This window comes from Mobula hypostoma, chromosome 13 (genome assembly GCF_963921235.1).
Source record: "Mobula hypostoma chromosome 13, sMobHyp1.1, whole genome shotgun sequence".
NCBI lineage: Eukaryota > Metazoa > Chordata > Chondrichthyes > Myliobatiformes > Myliobatidae > Mobula > Mobula hypostoma.
The window spans coordinates 59,761,794-59,779,271 of record NC_086109.1 but is presented as its reverse complement, the minus strand read 5'-3'; the positions used below and the strand labels follow the sequence as shown (position 1 = coordinate 59,779,271).

General features: G+C 47.4%; 1 protein-coding gene across 2 annotated transcripts in view; it reads left to right on the top strand.

Annotated features, from left to right (window-relative positions):
• The window catches only part of fah (fumarylacetoacetate hydrolase (fumarylacetoacetase)), a 69,842-nt gene that overhangs the window by 16,685 nt on the left and 35,679 nt on the right, over positions 1-17,478 (top strand). For both annotated transcript variants that reach the window (XM_063065772.1, XM_063065771.1), the window contains exons 4-5: positions 5,053-5,102; positions 7,307-7,397. In XM_063065772.1, the coding sequence (XP_062921842.1) occupies positions 5,053-5,102; positions 7,307-7,397 (141 nt within the window). The remainder of the gene's footprint in view (positions 1-5,052; positions 5,103-7,306; positions 7,398-17,478) is intronic.

The following is a 17,478-nucleotide window of genomic DNA, read 5'->3' as shown; positions in this document are numbered from 1 at the left end:
TAACGTGAAGTTAGGAACTGCAGTGTAAACCCACACAACTTGTTACTCCTTTCATTAATAATGCAAAAAGAACCAAAATTTACTATTTTGTATTTAGTATTAGCAAACTAAATTTAGTGCTGGACCATGCCAGGGGAAATTAGGTACAATGAACATTTAGAGACAGAAGTTTTGACAAGTTTTTGAGTGTGTGAGTGTGTGTGAAAGAGAGAGAGCTGGCAAGGAGAAGTTAGTTGTGTGGTCTTTGGTCTTGGTATCTGAGAATCATAGAATTACACAGAGATACAGCAGAGAAAAAAGCCCTTCACCACTGAGTCCACATCTATCTTCAACCACTCACTTTTGCACTAATTCCAAAATAATTTACCTTATTTTTCCCACATTCCCATTAACTCTTCCAGATTCCACCTCACATCCATACTCTAAGGCAATTGACACCAGACAATTAATTTACCAGTCCACACATTCTTGAGATGAGGAAGGAGACCAGAGCATATGGAGGACACACAGTCACAGGGAGAATGTGCAAACTCCACACAGACATTACCCGAAGTTCGGGATTGACCCCGAGACCCTGGCACTGTGAGGCAGCAACTCCACCAGCTGCGAATGTGGGCTACCTTTACGGTGCAGCCACTAATGATGATGGTGTCATATTCCAAGGTAAGAACTGGGGCAAATCGACATTGTGAAATTCTGTAGGTCAGTGGAAGATGATGGAGATGGAAGGGTACAGAAGAGTTTGAATTGTCAAGGTAGCGCTGAACCAGAAGGCAATACTGGTCGGTGAGGAGGTGGCTGTAAGATTTGGTGCATTTTGCGTATGGTCTTATTGGGTGCATCAAAATGCAAACATGACCTTGTATTCAGTCTATCTGTTGAGTTCATTCCAGGATAAGGTTGCTTCCTAAGTAAGCCCATCAACCCCTTTGCCTCAGTTACTTCTCTCCAACCTATTGTCTCAGACTTGCCCTTGAATACTCCCCACCCCCTCCACTCCTCCTCACTGTCAAGGGTAACTTTAAAGCCGCTAATTAACCAGCCAACCTGTGCATCTTTGAGATGTGGGAGGAACTCAGAGGAAATCCACACAGTCAGAGGGAGAATGTGAAAGGCCCACAAAGGCTGGACTGGAGGTTGGCATTTGCTCCAGGTCACTACGGTTGTGAGGCATCAATGTTTGGGATTTTCCTCAACAATTGTACCACAGGAAGACGGCTATAGCTGAGTGGCCGCTCCTGTAGTCCTGTACTAGGTGGAATAAAACCATAAGACCATAAGACAAAGGAGCAGAAGTCGGCCATTCGGTCCATCAAGTCTGCTCCGCCATTTTATCATGAGCTGATCCATTCTCCCATTTAGTCCCACCCCCCCCCCGCCTTCTCACCATAACCTTTGATGCCCTGGCTGCTCAGATACCTATCAATCTCTGCCTTAAATACACCCAATGACTTGGCCTCCACTGCTGCCTGTGGCAACAAATTCCATAGATTCACCACCCTCTGACTAAAAAAATTTCTTCACATTTCTGTTCTGAATTGGCGCCCTTCAATCCTTAAGTTATGCTCTCTCGTACTAGACTCCCCCATCATGGGAGACAACTTTGCCACATCCACTCTGTTCATGCCTTTCAACATTCAAAATGTTTCTATGAGGTCTCCCCTCATTCTTCTAAACTCCAAGGAATACAGTCCAAGAGCGGACAAACGTTCCTCATATGTTAACCCTCTCATTCTCAGAATCATTCTAGTGAATCTTCTCTGTACTCTCTCCAATGTCAGCACATCCTTTCTTAAATGAGGAGACCAAAACTGCCCACAGTACTCCAAGTGAGGTCTCACCAGCACCTTATAGAGCCTCAACATCACATCCCTGCTCCTATACTCTATTCCTCAAGAAAACCTGGGAGAGGAAAAGGAAGAGGGGACCAACAGGATTGACTTTGGAAAGTTGCAATTGTGAGTTTGAGAGGAGGAGTGTGGGGGTAGAAGGAATGGGGAGTTGGTGATGAATTGATGTTGGAGAAGTTGGCAATTGGAAAGCGAAATGGCATGCCTCTAATGTGTGAGAGTGTTGGAGAGAAATGTCCTGCACCTTCCTGAATGTGGGATCTGTACATGGGGAAAACCAAGACGTCCAAAATGTGTCCCTCTCAGTTGGGTCTGCACCCCAGCCACACGTGGCGTAAGATCTAAGATGCTGCTCATGTTCTCCATTGAGTGACAGGGTTGGGTCTGGCAAAGGATCTGTACAGTGTCCGGCAACACCTTTTCTGATGGACATTTCAGAAATCCGCTGTCTGAGAGTGGTGGATGCTGGATCATTAGAATTAGTTAAGTTGGAGGTAAGATAAATATTTTTTTAGATTAAGGGACTGACGGTTATGGGGAATTGGTAGAGAGGGCTGTTGACAGCAATGTGGATTAACCATCTATCATAAGGGAACAGACCCAAATGCAAGACACAGACACTGAACTACTAGGAACAGGACTTGACTAGAATAGGGACGTGACAGGATACAGACAAGGAGCAGGGATGAGAACACAGACTTGGGCTAGGACATGAACTAGACAGGGAACCCAGCCAAGGAACTATGAACAAAGAGCCTGGGCTTGAGAAAGTGGGACCAGGACTAGGAACCATGAACTGGGAGCCTGTGCTTGGACTCCGAACCAGAGATTGGACAAGGACCCAGAACCTGGGTTTGGCCTCGGGCTTAAACCCCAGAACTAAGCAAGGACATGACATGGCTACAGGACAGGAGAGGCAACAGGACTGGACATGAGACTCCTGGACAGAACAAGGGAACCCCAGCACCGGGCTGGGCGAGACACATGGACAAGACAAGAACACAAAGCCATGGTTGGAAAGGACAAGGTTCTTGGATCATGGCTAGGACTGAATGAGACCCCGAAGCCTTGACTTGGTCAAGGGAGAGACAGGAACGCAGAGCCAGGACCCTTCCTTGGAAACAGGACATAGGGCCAGGACTCATACACAGAATGCAGAATACAACAAGACAGTTCCTAACACAAGGTAGCAGCAGACAGCCAGACCTACCAAGCAAAGGTGTGGACACAGAGACAGTTCAAAACAACAATAGACAGTTCCTTATCTTACTCCAGTGATGGAACATGACAGCAGTGCAGGCAAAGGTTACAGGCAAGGCTTCAGATACAGGTTGCAGGGGCATGGCAAGACTTCAGGAGGAAGGGACAGAGAAGGGATTCAGACAGGGCGTTAGAGCAGGAACACTCCAGCAGCCAGAGGCTGAATCCTGAAGCTATTTATGAAGTCAGCCTAAACAAGAATCAGCTGCCTCAACAGAAACTGGGGAAAACCAGAAAACCTGGAATAAGGAGCATGGACCGGACCGTGAACTGGAATGCGGATTTCACGGACTGGATCATGACACCATCATTATATTAAATGGTGGGGCAGGTGTGAGGAGACTGGTGAACACTGTTCCCTTAAAACTGCGTGGGTGTGCAGTTGTGTAGTAACTGAAATGCTCTTGCGCACGTAGCCTTTGCTGCTGCACAGCTGAAATTTTCTTGGCATTTATACATTTAAAGTGCTATGCAGTTTTCAGGCCATGTAAAAATTTCCTGCCCAGAGCAATGCTTGGTCAATGCAGTGGTGAAAAAATATTAGAAGGTATGTTACTGGTGACCCGCCCCTGCTCCTATTTCCTTGCATTCTTGTGTCCCATGGGTGCTGACCACAAGCTTCAACATTCAAATTCCACAGGAACATAGACATTTACAGCAGGTAAGGCCATTCAGCCCACAGTACTCAGTCCAGCCAAGCACAGATGAGGTTAATTACCTTTCCCCGCTCTCTGGCCTACACCCTGCGGATTATCGATCTTCAAGGACAGTCAATCCGGGCACTTGAGAACCATGTGAATTAGAAGGAAGGCAGCCTTCCCCGTTCACTGTGAGTGGAAAGATGGGGCAACTATGACCCACCATTTGATCTGGGGTACAATGGGTGAAAGCCATACTTGGAAATTGCACTGATTCGGTGCCATAGCCTCATGTTGAGGGGGCTACATGTTTTAGACCTCAGGAACCCATGCTCTCTGACTGGCTGAGTGGCTGACTGCAGACTGCCTCTGGGCCCTGACCTCCATCCATAGGGCATCCAGTAACCTCAGTGAAAAGAGGCAGTGATGGAAGTGGAAGTGAAGTTCAGGCTGAATCCCGCTGCCTGGGATGACCCGCAACCCGGGATGACCCGCAACCCTGAATATGTCGGGCCTCTGGCAACGTTACCCCCAGGCCTGAGTAAAACACAGACTGGAGGAGGGTGACAGCTTTGCTCAGCAGTTTGTATATGTAGAAATGAGGTTTTGACTTGAACTGTGAAACAGGTGTAAGACTCGCTTTGCCTAGTGGCATGATCTCAGGTGTGGCGCCCCCTACCCGGCCAAACTTTAGCACTCTTGTTTGGGAGGATGCTGCATGTTGTGTCCCCTGTGTAACATCAGTACCCCAAAATAACATTCCGTCCACAATGTGTGGTTAAACGATTAAGATTTTATCTTTAAGTATGGGGTTAGTAGAGAAACAAAAGAAAGGGAAAACAAATAAAAGGCGCCAGTAATGTCATAAACATGTCCAGTGCACAGTCACGGATTCCCTTTCGCTGATCCTCCTTCGCTTGTCGTCGAGCCCTGGGCTCCCACCCCGAGCCCAGGCCCAGCGGGTCCAGCAACTGTCTTCTCAAGCCACGTCTTCTCTCTTCATCCTCTTCGTGCCTTCTCCCCCAAGCCCGTGTAAGCTAACAGCTTTCACACAGACAGAAAGAATAACATCTATCCTAATTGGTTAGCAAATGAATACAAATCCTGTTATCGCTAACTATAACCCAAACACGCTGCTACAGAGAATATTATCTCATCAGTTAACATTACAGAGAAGCCATTTTATTATTAGCCTTAGCAAGGAACATGAAAGAAGAAACCCTTACACAGGACAGTGGGACAAGGTTTCACATGTGAAGGGGTGTACGCATGTGTCACTGAGCTCTGTCTGTTTTTTTTTGTAGGGCGTTTATCTCCCAGGATTTGGCAACTATGCACCTTCCAGCAGACATTGGTAGGTTGGGTCCTGACAATTCAATCCAGACCTCAGGGTTGTAGCTGTGGGGAACATGGAAGCCAGTGTAGACAGATGAGCTGAATGAACAATTCCTGATTCCAGTGACCGAGCACTCTCACCTCTCCCTCAGCCCCTCGAGTTACAGTAGGCCCTCCACCTGCCCGCATTGGTCTTCCTCGTGGGTGTAAGTAGAACTGCCACACAAGGTCAAAACCACATCCAGCAGGGATCAAACTTAACAATTATTTTATATTGGATTTAAGATTTTTAGCTGAGATACTGGGAAGAGAAATTGTTTGACTTCTGATTTACAAGCTACAAAACAACAGAAACCTCAGGAAACAATCAGCAGCACAGGCAGCATCTGTGGAGAGAGAAACAGAACTACAATACTCCATCGTAGCCAGAAACCACAACTTCACAAGTTATCTTTTGTTATTGAGAATCAGGTTATTAGGCTGAGAACCCGGACACTGACTGGAATTTTTTTTATGTGATAAACCTTTTCTGAAGGGTGTGTTAGAATGTGAATGCAAGATATGTTCAGATAGTGTCTTCAGGATGTGTTCAGACTTTGCAGGGTGTGTTCAGACAGTTGGCAAGATGTCTGCAAGATGTATTCAGACTGCAGTCTGTGGGCTGCATTTGGATTTCCATCTGCGGGGTGCTTACAGACTGCGTCTGCGGGTCGCATTCAGACTGTCTATGGAGCGCTTTCAGACTGTGTCTATGGAGCGCTTACAGACTGCATCTGAGGGGCGCTTACAGACTGCGTCTGCGGGGCGCTTACAGACTGCGTCTGCGGGGCGCTTACAGACTGCGTCTGCGGGGTGTTTCAGACTGCATCTGCAGGTAGCATTCAGACTGTCTATGGAGCGCTTTCAGACTGTGTCTATGGAGCGCTTACAGACTGCATCTGAGGGGCGCTTACAGACTGCGTCTGCGGGTCGCATTCAGACTGCGTCTGTGGGGTGCTTTCAGGCTGTGTCTATGGAGCGCTTTCAGACTGTGATCTGCGGGGCGCTTACAGACTGCGTCTGCGGGGCGCTTACAGACTGCGTCTGCGGGGTGTTTCAGACTGCATCTGCAGGTAGCATTCAGACTGTCTATGGAGCGCTTTCAGACTGTGATCTGCGGGGCGCTTTCAGACTGCGTCTGCGGGGCGCTTTCAGACTGCGTCTGCGGGGCGCTTTCAGACTGCGTCTATGGAGCGCTTTCAGACTGTGATCTGTGGGGTGCTTACAGACTGCGTCTGCGGGGTGTTTCAGACTGTGATCTGTGGGGTGCATTCAGACTGCCATCTGCGAGGTGCATTTAGACTGCGTCTGCAGGGTGTGTTCAGTCTGCCGTCTGCAGCATAGTCTTGGTCAGACTCTCACACTTGTCTGCCTGACACTAATATATGTTCCTGGATGCATCAATTAAAGCCCTGTTGTATATGTTCTGAGATGTGCACATTTTCTGCAATTCCCCCAGGGTGGCCACTTTCGATACGCTGATCCAAGCCCAGCCCACATCACTGTTGGGACCACCCTCTCACTTGTCTACAGGGGCTCACTAAAGGATCGGGCTGTGGAGTTAATGGCAGTGAGCAGGGTGTCCCAGAGGAGGGTGATGGTACTGAAGTACGACCACTATTGGAGGGGCCCTAGGAGGCACATAATCCATACAAAAGCCTCGGTATGTGTCCGTGTCCTGAATGGAGATGTGGACAGAGCCCCACCTGTCCCACAGGTCCTGTGGCTCTGAAGTGACATGAGATTCAAACCTCAGTTTCCAAAAATAATGGTTATTTATGAGAACTTGATTGGTTCTGATTTGATTGAACATGGTAAGGGTTTGACCGGCCAAGGGAGCTCGGTAACAGGGTCTGATCTCCACCAATAAATCTGACAAGGTCACACTGCTGTTCACAGATCCCATGTGTTCCACTGCGTCCGTTTGGGATGCTGTTTTATTCCCTGGGATATCGTCACTGAGTGGGTGTTTTGGCGGGTAAAGAGTGCTCTCTGCATGGAAACTTCCCGTCAGTCACTGAACGTTTCTGCTGGAGATCACACTGACTCAACCGAGGAAGTGCCTGAGTGAGGAGTACCTTCTCTGAGTGACGCTTTTCAGAACAGAGTCTCTGCGGGCAGAAATGAACGTCAATTTGATTAGGAAGTGCTGTTCCCAGTGTAATTGTACTGTTTGATTTTCAGGTGATTATACAGACTTCTATTCATCCCGCCAGCATGCCACGAACGTTGGAGTGATGTTTCGCGGCAAGGACAATGCCCTTATGTCTAACTGGTCAGTGCACCTCCTTTCACCTGCGTCTGCATTCATCCAGAAGTTGTTGGCGCCTTTCTGTGCAGTAATGTAATGATTCCCGAAGGTTGTATCACATCAAATGAGGCAAATTTTCATCTCCGCCCTATCAGAATTAATAAAGGAAAACTGTGGGGGAATTCCCGATAGATTCCGAGATTCATGAATTGCACGAACTGGAAACATGGCCTTTAGTCTAACTTGTCCATGCCAACCAGGATGCTTGTCTATGCCAATCCCATTTTCCCATACCCCTCTAGACCTTTCCTATCCCTGTACCTATCTGTATATATTTTAAACATGGCCATTGTAGTCACCTCTGCCACTTCTTCTGGCAGCTCGTTCTGTGTATCCACCACCTGCCAGTGAACACCCTCCTGCAGTAGTCCCCCTTGGTCCTTAGCTGTCCACGGCTGAGTGATTGTTAAATGCTGTTAGTGGCCCTGCCTTAACCAGTCATTCCAGGCTCTCTCCACTCCTCTCCTCTCGCAGTCAAGAAGGCCCTCACAGATGCCCTCTAAGTCTCTTTCTCCCTGACCTAAAATCAATGTCCCCTATCTATTGCTGATATTGGAAATGCTTCCTGTAGAACATGCTGTCGATATCCTTCATAATTTTATATACCACAATCATAACCTCTCTACCACTTCCACTGGCAGCTTGTTCCATTTCCCCACCACCCTGTCTGAAAAACTTGCCCCTCAGATCCTCTTTCAATGTGACCAATAAACCCTGAGAATTTATAATCTTCTACAAGATCATCCCTCAGCTTCCATCGTGCCAAGGAAAACAGTCCCAGATCTCTCCTCCATAACTCAAACCCTGCAACATCCATGTGAATCTTTCTTGAACTCTTTGCAGCAAAGGTGTAAGACTTCTTTCAAAATCTATTGGATGAGTTTTCAGTTCTGGACAACCCTTGAGAGTTGGCAAGCTCTTACCATGCCAGTAGTGCAGTGAAAAATCTAGACAGAGTGGATGGAGAGAGGATGTTTCCAATATTGAGAGAGTCTAAGACCCGAGGGTACAGAATAGAAGACATACATTTAGAACAGAGATGAGGAGAAATTTCCTCAGCTAGAAGCTGGTGAATCTGTGAAATTCCTTGCCGCAGACAGCAATGAAGACCAAGTCATTGGAAATTTTAAAGCCGAGGTTGATAAGTTCTTGATTAGCAAGTGCGATGGTGGTTTTGGTGAGAAGGCAGGAGAATGGGGGTGAGAAGAATAATAAATCGGTCAGGATTGAATGGTGGAGCAGACTTGATGGGCTGAATAGCCTAATTCTGCTCCTGTGGTTGTGTGGATATTTCGGACTGTTACAGCGAGTGCTTATCCCTCTGCTGCAAGTAGACTTAAACCTCTGATGGGGCTGGCATTATCGGTGTGAAACCCTCCATTTGATCCACCCCACTAAACCAGACAGTCTTGGCACACAAGTTCCTACCCAGCAAGCAGTATTACCTCTGTCTATGTAAAACTTCTGGTGGCTGTCTCAGACATCTTCCTACCCCTTTCATGTATGTGCTTTTCCCCACCACTGCCCCCTTTGGCTCCGCACAAAAGTCCCATGCAATTTTTCCACCCCTGAGGAGTGATTTCAAGCAAGTTCTGGCCTAGAGCTCTAAACCAGAAGTTGGTCAGCGAAAAGGGCGGGGGGGGGGGTGTGTTACTGGAGAGAGAGAAGTCTCATCAGTACAGTTCAACAGCCCTTCTTGTCCTCAACCAAGCTTCAAATACACAGCATCAGGAGGGATTAAGAAGGGATAGATAGTGGATACTTTGTCCCTTCCATAGTGTCAATGGCCAGAGAGCTTAGGTTTAAGGTAAGGAGTAGGAAAATTTGATGAGATTTGAGGAAAAATGTTTCCAGTCAAAGGTGAGTAGAATCTGGAACATACTGCCTGAGGAGGTGGTGGAGGCAGGCATTGTCCTAACACTAAAAAAGTATTTAGATGATCACTTGAAACATCAAAGCATGGAAGATCACAGGTGGTGCACTGGAAAATGAGGTAGGTATCTCATAACACACATAAAAGTTGCTGGTGAACGCAGCAGGCCAGGCAGCATCTCTAGGAAGAGGTGCAGTCGACGTTTCGGGCCGAGACCCTTTGTCAGGACTAACTGAAAGAAGAGCTAGTAAGAGATTTGAAAGTGGGAGGGGGAGGGGGAAATCCAAAATGATAAGAGAAGACAGGAGGGGGAGGGATGGAGCCAAGAGCTGGACAGGTGATTGGCAAAAGGGATATGAGAAGATCATGGGATGGGAGGCCTAGTGAGAAAGAAAGGGGGAGAGGAGAAGCCCAGAGGATGGGCAATAACGGATGGGGTATGAGGGGGAGGTGGGGCATTAACGGAAGTTAGAGAAGTCAGTGTTCATGCCATCAGGTTGGAGGCTACCCAGACGGAATATAAGGTGTTGTTCCTCTAACCTGAGTGTGGCTTCATCTTTACAGTAGAGGAGGGCGTGGATAGACATATCAGAATGGGAATGGGACGTGGAATTAAAATGTGTGGCCACTGGGAGATTCTGCTTTCTGTGGCGGACAGAGCATAGGTGTTCAGCGAAACGGTCTCCCAATCTGCGTCGAGTCTCGCCAATATATAGAAGGCCACATCGGGAGCACCGGATGCAGTATATCACCCCAGCCGACTCACAGGTGAAGTGTCGCCTCACCTGGTAGGACTGTCTGGGCCCTGAATGGTGGTGAGGGAGGAAGTGTAAGGGTATGAGTAGCACTTGTTCTGCTTACAAGGATAAGTGCCAGGAGGGAGATCGGTGGGGAGGGATGGTGGGGGGGGGGGAACGAATGGACAAGGGAGTCGCGTAGGGAGAGATCCCTACAGAAAGCAGAGGTGGGGTGGAGGGAAAGATGTGCTTAGTGGTGGGATCCCGTTGGAGGTAGCGGAAGTTATGGAGAATAATATGTTGGACCCGGAGGCTGGTGGGGTGGTAGGTGAGGACAAGGGGAACCCTATTCCTAGTGGGGTGGCGGGAGGATGGGGTGAGACCAGATGTGCGTGAAATGGGAGTGATGCGTTTGAGAGCAGAGTTGATGGTGGAGGAAGGGAAGCCCCTTTCTTTAAAAAAGGAGGACATCTCCTTCCTCCTGGAATGTAGGTCAGGTAGCATTTGTGGAAAGAAAAGGAATTAACGTTGATAGTCAAAGACCCTTTATTGAAGATACAGGTTCTGATAAATGTTGGTTATTCTTATTTCTGTTTCTCTCTCTGCTGTTGTTGCCTGACCTGCTGAGTTCCTATTCCCCAGTAGTCATGGGCCCAGCATGGGCTTGTGGGGCTGAAGGGCCTATTTCTGTGATTCTGTGTCAATTATCCCTGAACCAACTTCTACCTCACCTTAAGAGATACTTGGCTGCAAGGCACCCTCCATTGTGGCTGATGAGGCAGAACTGAGGGTGTCTGAGAGGCAAAAGGGGCACAATTAGACTCAACTCATTTCCTTGCAGTCCAAAGCAACCCTGGGCAACCTTATACCCTCCCCCTCCCCCCCCCCCCCGCAGGAAGAATCCCTCTGATGTGTGATTCCTTTCTTTATATTTAAACTGATACCAAATCTAAGGAGACTTGTAACATTCTGACCTGGAACTTCAACCATGTGTTTCTGGTTCCTGGTCCTTCCTTCCTTTGTGCGATTTTGATTGGGGCGGCCTGCAGATAACGAACGACACAGCGTAAGATGGGTCTGAACTGAGCCGTACTGAATATACCTGGACTCTTTCAAAGATGACTTTGTGTGTTTTATATTCTGAGTTTTTCACTGGTTTTTTTGCCGTTTGCGCAATTTGTTCTTTTCTCCCCGCGTATTGGGGGTAGGCAGTCGATGTTTTCCTTTGAACGGATTCCATAGTTTTCTTTGTTTCATGACTGTCTGTGGGGAAGATGAATCACAGGCTTTTATAATAAATGTATTTCGAATCTTATAACATTAATATTACCTTTCATGTTAAATCTAAGGCATCCCTGGGTGTATGAGTCTAACCTGTTCAATGGACATTTTATTCTTGATTAAAGCAAAAGATAAACTGCTGAACGAGCTTAGTGGGCGGGATCTGTGCAGGGAAAGGATGGTCATTGTTTCAAATGGAGACCCTGCATCAGAACTGGGAGAGTAGAGACCGAGGGCTCCTTTCAGCTTAGTTATTTGGCTGTGTTAGTCACTTAATGCATTGAATTGCTCTTCAAATGCATGTGAAAACCCTTTAAGTGTTGTTCTGTTCTGTACTTGTTTCCTTGGAAACTGGCTCTTTCTGTAACTCTTTGGAAGGACAAAACGTTGAACAAAAACAGCCTCAAAAAATTGCTGGTTAAAGAGCCATAACCTCAGAGTGGTGAGCTGGGTGGGGTGTCAATCAGTCTCTCCTTCAATTGAAGCAATGAACTGCCTGAAATCCATGAGCAGAAATTGGTGGGATAGACAGAGGGCTGTGCAGTTTCAGTGGAGAGAAAAAAAACGAGTTTAGCTTTTTGGTTCAATAATCCTCCATCAGAACTGGAGAGGAGAGAAGGCGAGTGTGTTTTAAGTTGCAGAGCGGAGGAGGAGTGGATACACAGGGAGACAAAGATGTTGTTAGTTGGTCTGAGAACCCTCTGGGACGCTGGTAATCGGCTCCTTGGCATTTATCAGTTTGCTGGTTCACTGACTTCCCCAGTAGAACCTCTTGCTAATTCTGATTTCTTCTATTTCCACTGAACTCTTGCCTCTCCAGTATTAACAGGAGACGTTTCGTGTCTCGATGAAAACACATAAAATACTAGTGCCATTTCTCTGTGACTTTGTTCCTCCACGTAATGACATTCTTCCATCCTCAAGGACCCACATTCGCCCTCCTTTCTCATCATACCGACAGAAGCTTTTACAGTCTGTTTTGATGTTTCTCCTTATCAATTTTATGGCCCTTGTTTGTTGACTTTGTGAATTCTGCCAGTCATCAGATGTACTGCCTTTCCTGGCAGCATTATAAGGCTTTTCCTTAGATTAAATAATAACTTCCATTACTCCTGTATCCAGAGTTTTTCATAAGATACCAGAAAAAGAGGAGCATAGGTATCTAGCAAGATTTGTGAGGCAGGAGATGCGAGAGCGAGGGGCTGGTGAGGCTGAAGAGGGATTTAAAGAGTGGAGCTTGCGGCTGAGGCACCCCTGATGCAGCAAACTTAGCATGATGGCACAGTGAGGTTTGGGTGGGTGGACTCGGGCAAGGTTTTGAATGTCCTCACTTGCTAGGGGTTACACAGAGGGAGGCGAGGGAGTATTTGTAAAACTCAGATTGTTAAATAGTGATTTGAACTTTCAAGGCAATGTAGAGTACCTCATGGTAGATACTATTTCTACAGATTTGTGCGTACAGGAACAGAGTAGAGAGAAGGAGGATGCAGTAGAAGGCAGGGAGAAGGGCAGGAGTGCATGAGAGAGAGGGGGCAGGAGAACAGGAGAGAGAGAGAGGGGACAGGAGAACAGGAGAGAGGGGGGCAGGAGTAAATGAGAGAGAGAGGGGCAGGAGTAAATGAGAGAGGGGGGCAAGAGAACAGGAGAGAGGGGGCAGGAGTAAATGAGAGAGAGAGGGGGCAGGAGCAGAGGAGGAGAGAGGAACAGGAATAGAGAAGAGAGGGGGTGGGGCAGGAGTACAGGAGAGAAAGGGGCTAGTGGAGGAGAGAGAGAGGTGGGGCAGGAGTAGAGTAGATGAGAGAAAGGGGGCAGGAGTAGATGAGACAGAGGGAGGGGGCAGGAGTAGAGAAGAGAGAGGAACAGGAGTAGAGGAGAGAGGGAGAGGCAGGAGTCGAGAGAGAGGGCAGGAAGAGAGAGATGGGCAGGAGTAGAGGAGAGAGGGAGAGGGGGCAGGAGTAGAGGAGAGAGGGAGAGGGGGCAGGAGTAGAGGAGAGAAGGGGAGGGGCAGGAGTACAGGAGAGAGAGGGGACAGTAGAGGAGAGAGAGGGGCAGTAGAGAGAGAGGGGCAGTAGGGGAGAGGAGAGAGGGAGGGACAAGAGTAGAGAGGGGAGGGGCAGGAGTAGAGGAGGGAGAGGGAGGGTCAGGAGTAGAGGAGGGAGGGAGAGGGGCAGGAGTAGAGGAGGGAGGGAGAGGGGCAGTAGTGGAGGGAGAGGGAGGGGCAGGAGTAGAGGAGGGAGAGGGAGGGTCAGGAGTAGAGGAGGGAGGGAGAGGGAGGGGCAGGAGTAGAGGAGGGAGGGAGAGGGAGGGGCAGGAGTAGAGGAGACAGAAGTTTAGGAGTATAGGAAAGGTAGCAGGTAAGCCCATTACAACATTGGTGTTTTGTGCAGCATTGAAGGTCCTTCATATCTGGTGGTGCTCAGAGCTTCTTTCATTGTGCCAGTAGCTTCTTCTCAGTTTTCACTGCTGTCAGTCATGCAAATTCCGGGTGGATACCCAGGAATACCAACACACTCAGATGTAAAAGGAATCTTCATTGCTGTCAGTGTAGCAATTTTGTTTTAGTTGTTAGTCTTTAGCTGAGCCCCTGAACCTAGAGGACTGGTGGACCACTCAGTCAGACCTCTACCCTTTGACCTGATTGGCATGGGTGACCCTACCAGTAGCCAAAGCATAAAGTCCTGACTCCAGCCAACATAGCTGTCCGGGTCACTGAGGCACACAAGCCTCGAAGTGAGGAAAAGGTGGGCTATGGAGTTAGGTCACTTGCTTTCTATGGCACGTTCTCAAGTCTGAGGATGACTTATTTTCATTCCAGTCTTCTGAGTTCTCTAAGGCCATAGCCTGGTACAAAGTTAAACACTGGGGACAGTAGAGCTTCGCTTCCAGATGAGCTCGGTGTCTCCTATGCTCGCTTTGCTCATCAGAACATGTAGGAACCATCATACACCCATGTCTCCTAATGGTCCTTTGGTCTCAGCATCAGAAGAAGATGTGCAGTCTACCTTCAAGGGAGTGAAATCAAGGAAAGCATCTGGTCCAGACAGAGTACCTGGCCAAGTACTGAATACCTGTGCCGGTGTGTTCATGGATATCTCCAGCAGTCTGAGGTAAGCACATTATTCAAGTAGGCTTTAAATATACCGGTGCCTAAGAAGAACATTGTAATGTGCTTCAGAGACTACGCCCAGTGGCACTTCCATCCACAGTGATGAAGTGTTTTGAGAGGCTGGCGTTGAAGCATATCAGCTCCTGCCTGAGTGGTGACTTGGATCCGCTCCAATTTGCCTACCGAACCAACAGGTCTACAGCGGATGCCTTCTCTTTGGCTCTTCACGCAACCCTGGAACATCTGGACAGGAAAGAAGCACACATCAGGATGCTCTTTATCGATTACAGCTCAGCATTTAACACCACCATCCCCTCCAAGTTAATCAATCCTAGCCCTGGGCCTCTATACCCCCTTGTGCAATTGGATCCTGGATTTTCTCACTTGCAGACGCCAGTCAGTTCAGATTAGCAAAAGCATCTCCACAATCTCCATCAGCACAGGAGCACCACAGGATGTGCGATTAGCCCCCTGCTCTACTCGCTTTACACTTATGACTGCGAGGCTAAGTACAGCTCCAACACCATATACAAGTTTGCTGATGACACCACTGTGGTGGGCTGTATCAAAGGTGGTGAATCAGCATTGAGGAGGAAGATTGAAAATTTGGCTGAGTGGTGTCATAATGACAATGTCAGCAAGACCAATGAACTGATTGTAGACTTCAGGAGATGGAAAGCAGAGGTCCAAGAGCCAGTAAATATCAGAGGACCAGAGGTGGAGAGGGTAAGTAACTTTATATTTCTGAGGGTCACTATCTCAGAGCACCTGTTCAGGATATAAATGTAATTGCAAAGAAAGCACAACAGCATCTCAACTTCCTTAGAAGGCTGCAAAGATTTTACATGACATCTAAAATCTGGACAGACTTCTATAGATGTGTGGTGGAAAGTGTGCTGACTGGCTGCATTCTGGCCTGGTAGGGGAACACTAATGCCTTTGAACGGAAAATCCTCCAAAAGGTAGTGGATTTGGCCCAGTATATATGGGTAAAAGACTCCCAACCATTGGGCACATTTACATGAAACACTTTTGTAGGAAAGCAGCATCCAGGCCATGCTCTTTTCTTGCTGCTGCCGTCAGGTAGAAGGTACAGATGCCTCAGGACTCACACCTCCTGGTTCAAAAACAGTTACTACCTCTTAACCATCAGGCTCTTGAACAAAAGAAGATAATAACACTCATTAATTGAGATGTCCCCATAATCAATTATCTCAATTTAAGGACTCTGTCTTGATACTTCATGCTCTCATTATTTATTGTATTTATTTATAATTACATTTCAACAGTTTGTTGTTCATTGATTCCATTTACAGTTACTATTCTATACATTTGTTGAGTATGCCCACAGGAGAAAAAATCTCAGGGTTGTACGTGGTGATGTGTACGGTATGTACTCTAATAATACTTTGAACTTCTGAGGTGACTGATGAGGCCCGTGTGTGAACTGCAGACGTTGCCAGCATGGAAACAGGGGGTGACTGGTGGGATGTGCTTGTGCAGCCTTGTGATCTGCTGTGCTCCCACTACACTTACACAGGGCTCTGTGTGTCACCAGCATTCAGCCTTGATGCTCCCTTTCCACTTTGAGCATTCACGGATCAGAGATTCACACAAATCAGTGGAAACGTTCCTAGTTTTCAAGGAGGCTTTGGAAATATAATTTCTTTTAATTCTTGAGATACAGAAGAGAACAGGCTCTTCTGGCCTTCGAGCCATGCTGCCCAGCAATCCCCTGATTTAATCCTAGCCTAATCATGGGGCAATTTACAATGACCAATGATCCTACCAACTGGTACGTCTTTGGACTGTGGGAGGGAACCGGAGTAAACCCCACGTGGTCACGGGGAGAATGGACAAACTCCTTACAGGCAGCGGTGGGAATTGAACCTGGGTCGCCTACACTGTAACCACTACACTATCATGCCACCTACCTCAAAATGCCTGCTGTCCACCTGGGATACTCTTCCTAAGAGAGAGCCTGGGGAAGACTTTCTGTCGCAGGGATGCAGGTAAAATGGCCTGGCAAATGTAATTGCCTGAGTATAACAAGGGCATTGATGCGGGAATATTGTCCTGGGGGAGGATACCGATATGGATAACTGAACTGCCAGTAGATTTGAAGGATTTTGGAGCGGCAGCATTAGTGGCATCTCTGCTGAACCCTGAAATATCTGCTGTAGGCAGTATAAGTCCCAGAAACAAAGGGGCAGCAATCAGTCTTCCCAGTAGAATGTGAGTTTCAATTTCACATTTATTTCATGATGGCTGGTGAGGACAGGATCACAGATCAGCACTTTCTACAGATGGATACTTTATTGATCCCAAAGGAAATTGCAGTGTCTCAGTAGCACTACAAATGCACAGATATACAAATATTAGAAGAGAAGGAAGAAAGAATAAAAAATAAGTTACCATTAACAGTCGCCGGTGGGGGAGGTCATCACTTCCCTGGCTATAGGTTGACTCATTATAGAGCCTAATGGCCGAGGGTAAAAATGGCCTCATATAGTGTTGTTTGGAGCGGCACAATTCTTTTAGTCTATTACTAAAAGCGCTCCTCTGTTCAGGCAAGGTGGCATGCGGAGGGTGAGAAACATTGTCCAGAATTGCCAGGATTTTCTGTCAGATCCTTTGTTCCAGCACAGCCTCCAGTTTGACTCCTATAACAGAGCCAGCCTTTCTAATTAGTTTATTAGGCCTTTAGCATCTCCCATTTATGGTTCTAATGGAATGACAGGACGTAGTGAGACCTGGTGTAAGAATACACATTGCTGTATGAAGTTTGGTGTGTAGATACAGAAGCATAATTCCAGAGTCAGAATGAAAGGGGAGAACTAGCTTTTTGATTTTAAAAGGAGAATATTTCTGGTTTGAAGGTTTATAAAATGGTTAACGATGTGGAAAAGGTAAATCTGGAAAAGTAACGAGGCACCAGTTTCAACAAATAACAGGAAAGTTCAGACTGGTTCAGTAAGTTTTGAGGAATGGCAAATGTAGTTAATTCAGATGAGTGCGGGGTGCTTTGGAAAGTCAGGTTCAGGTGGG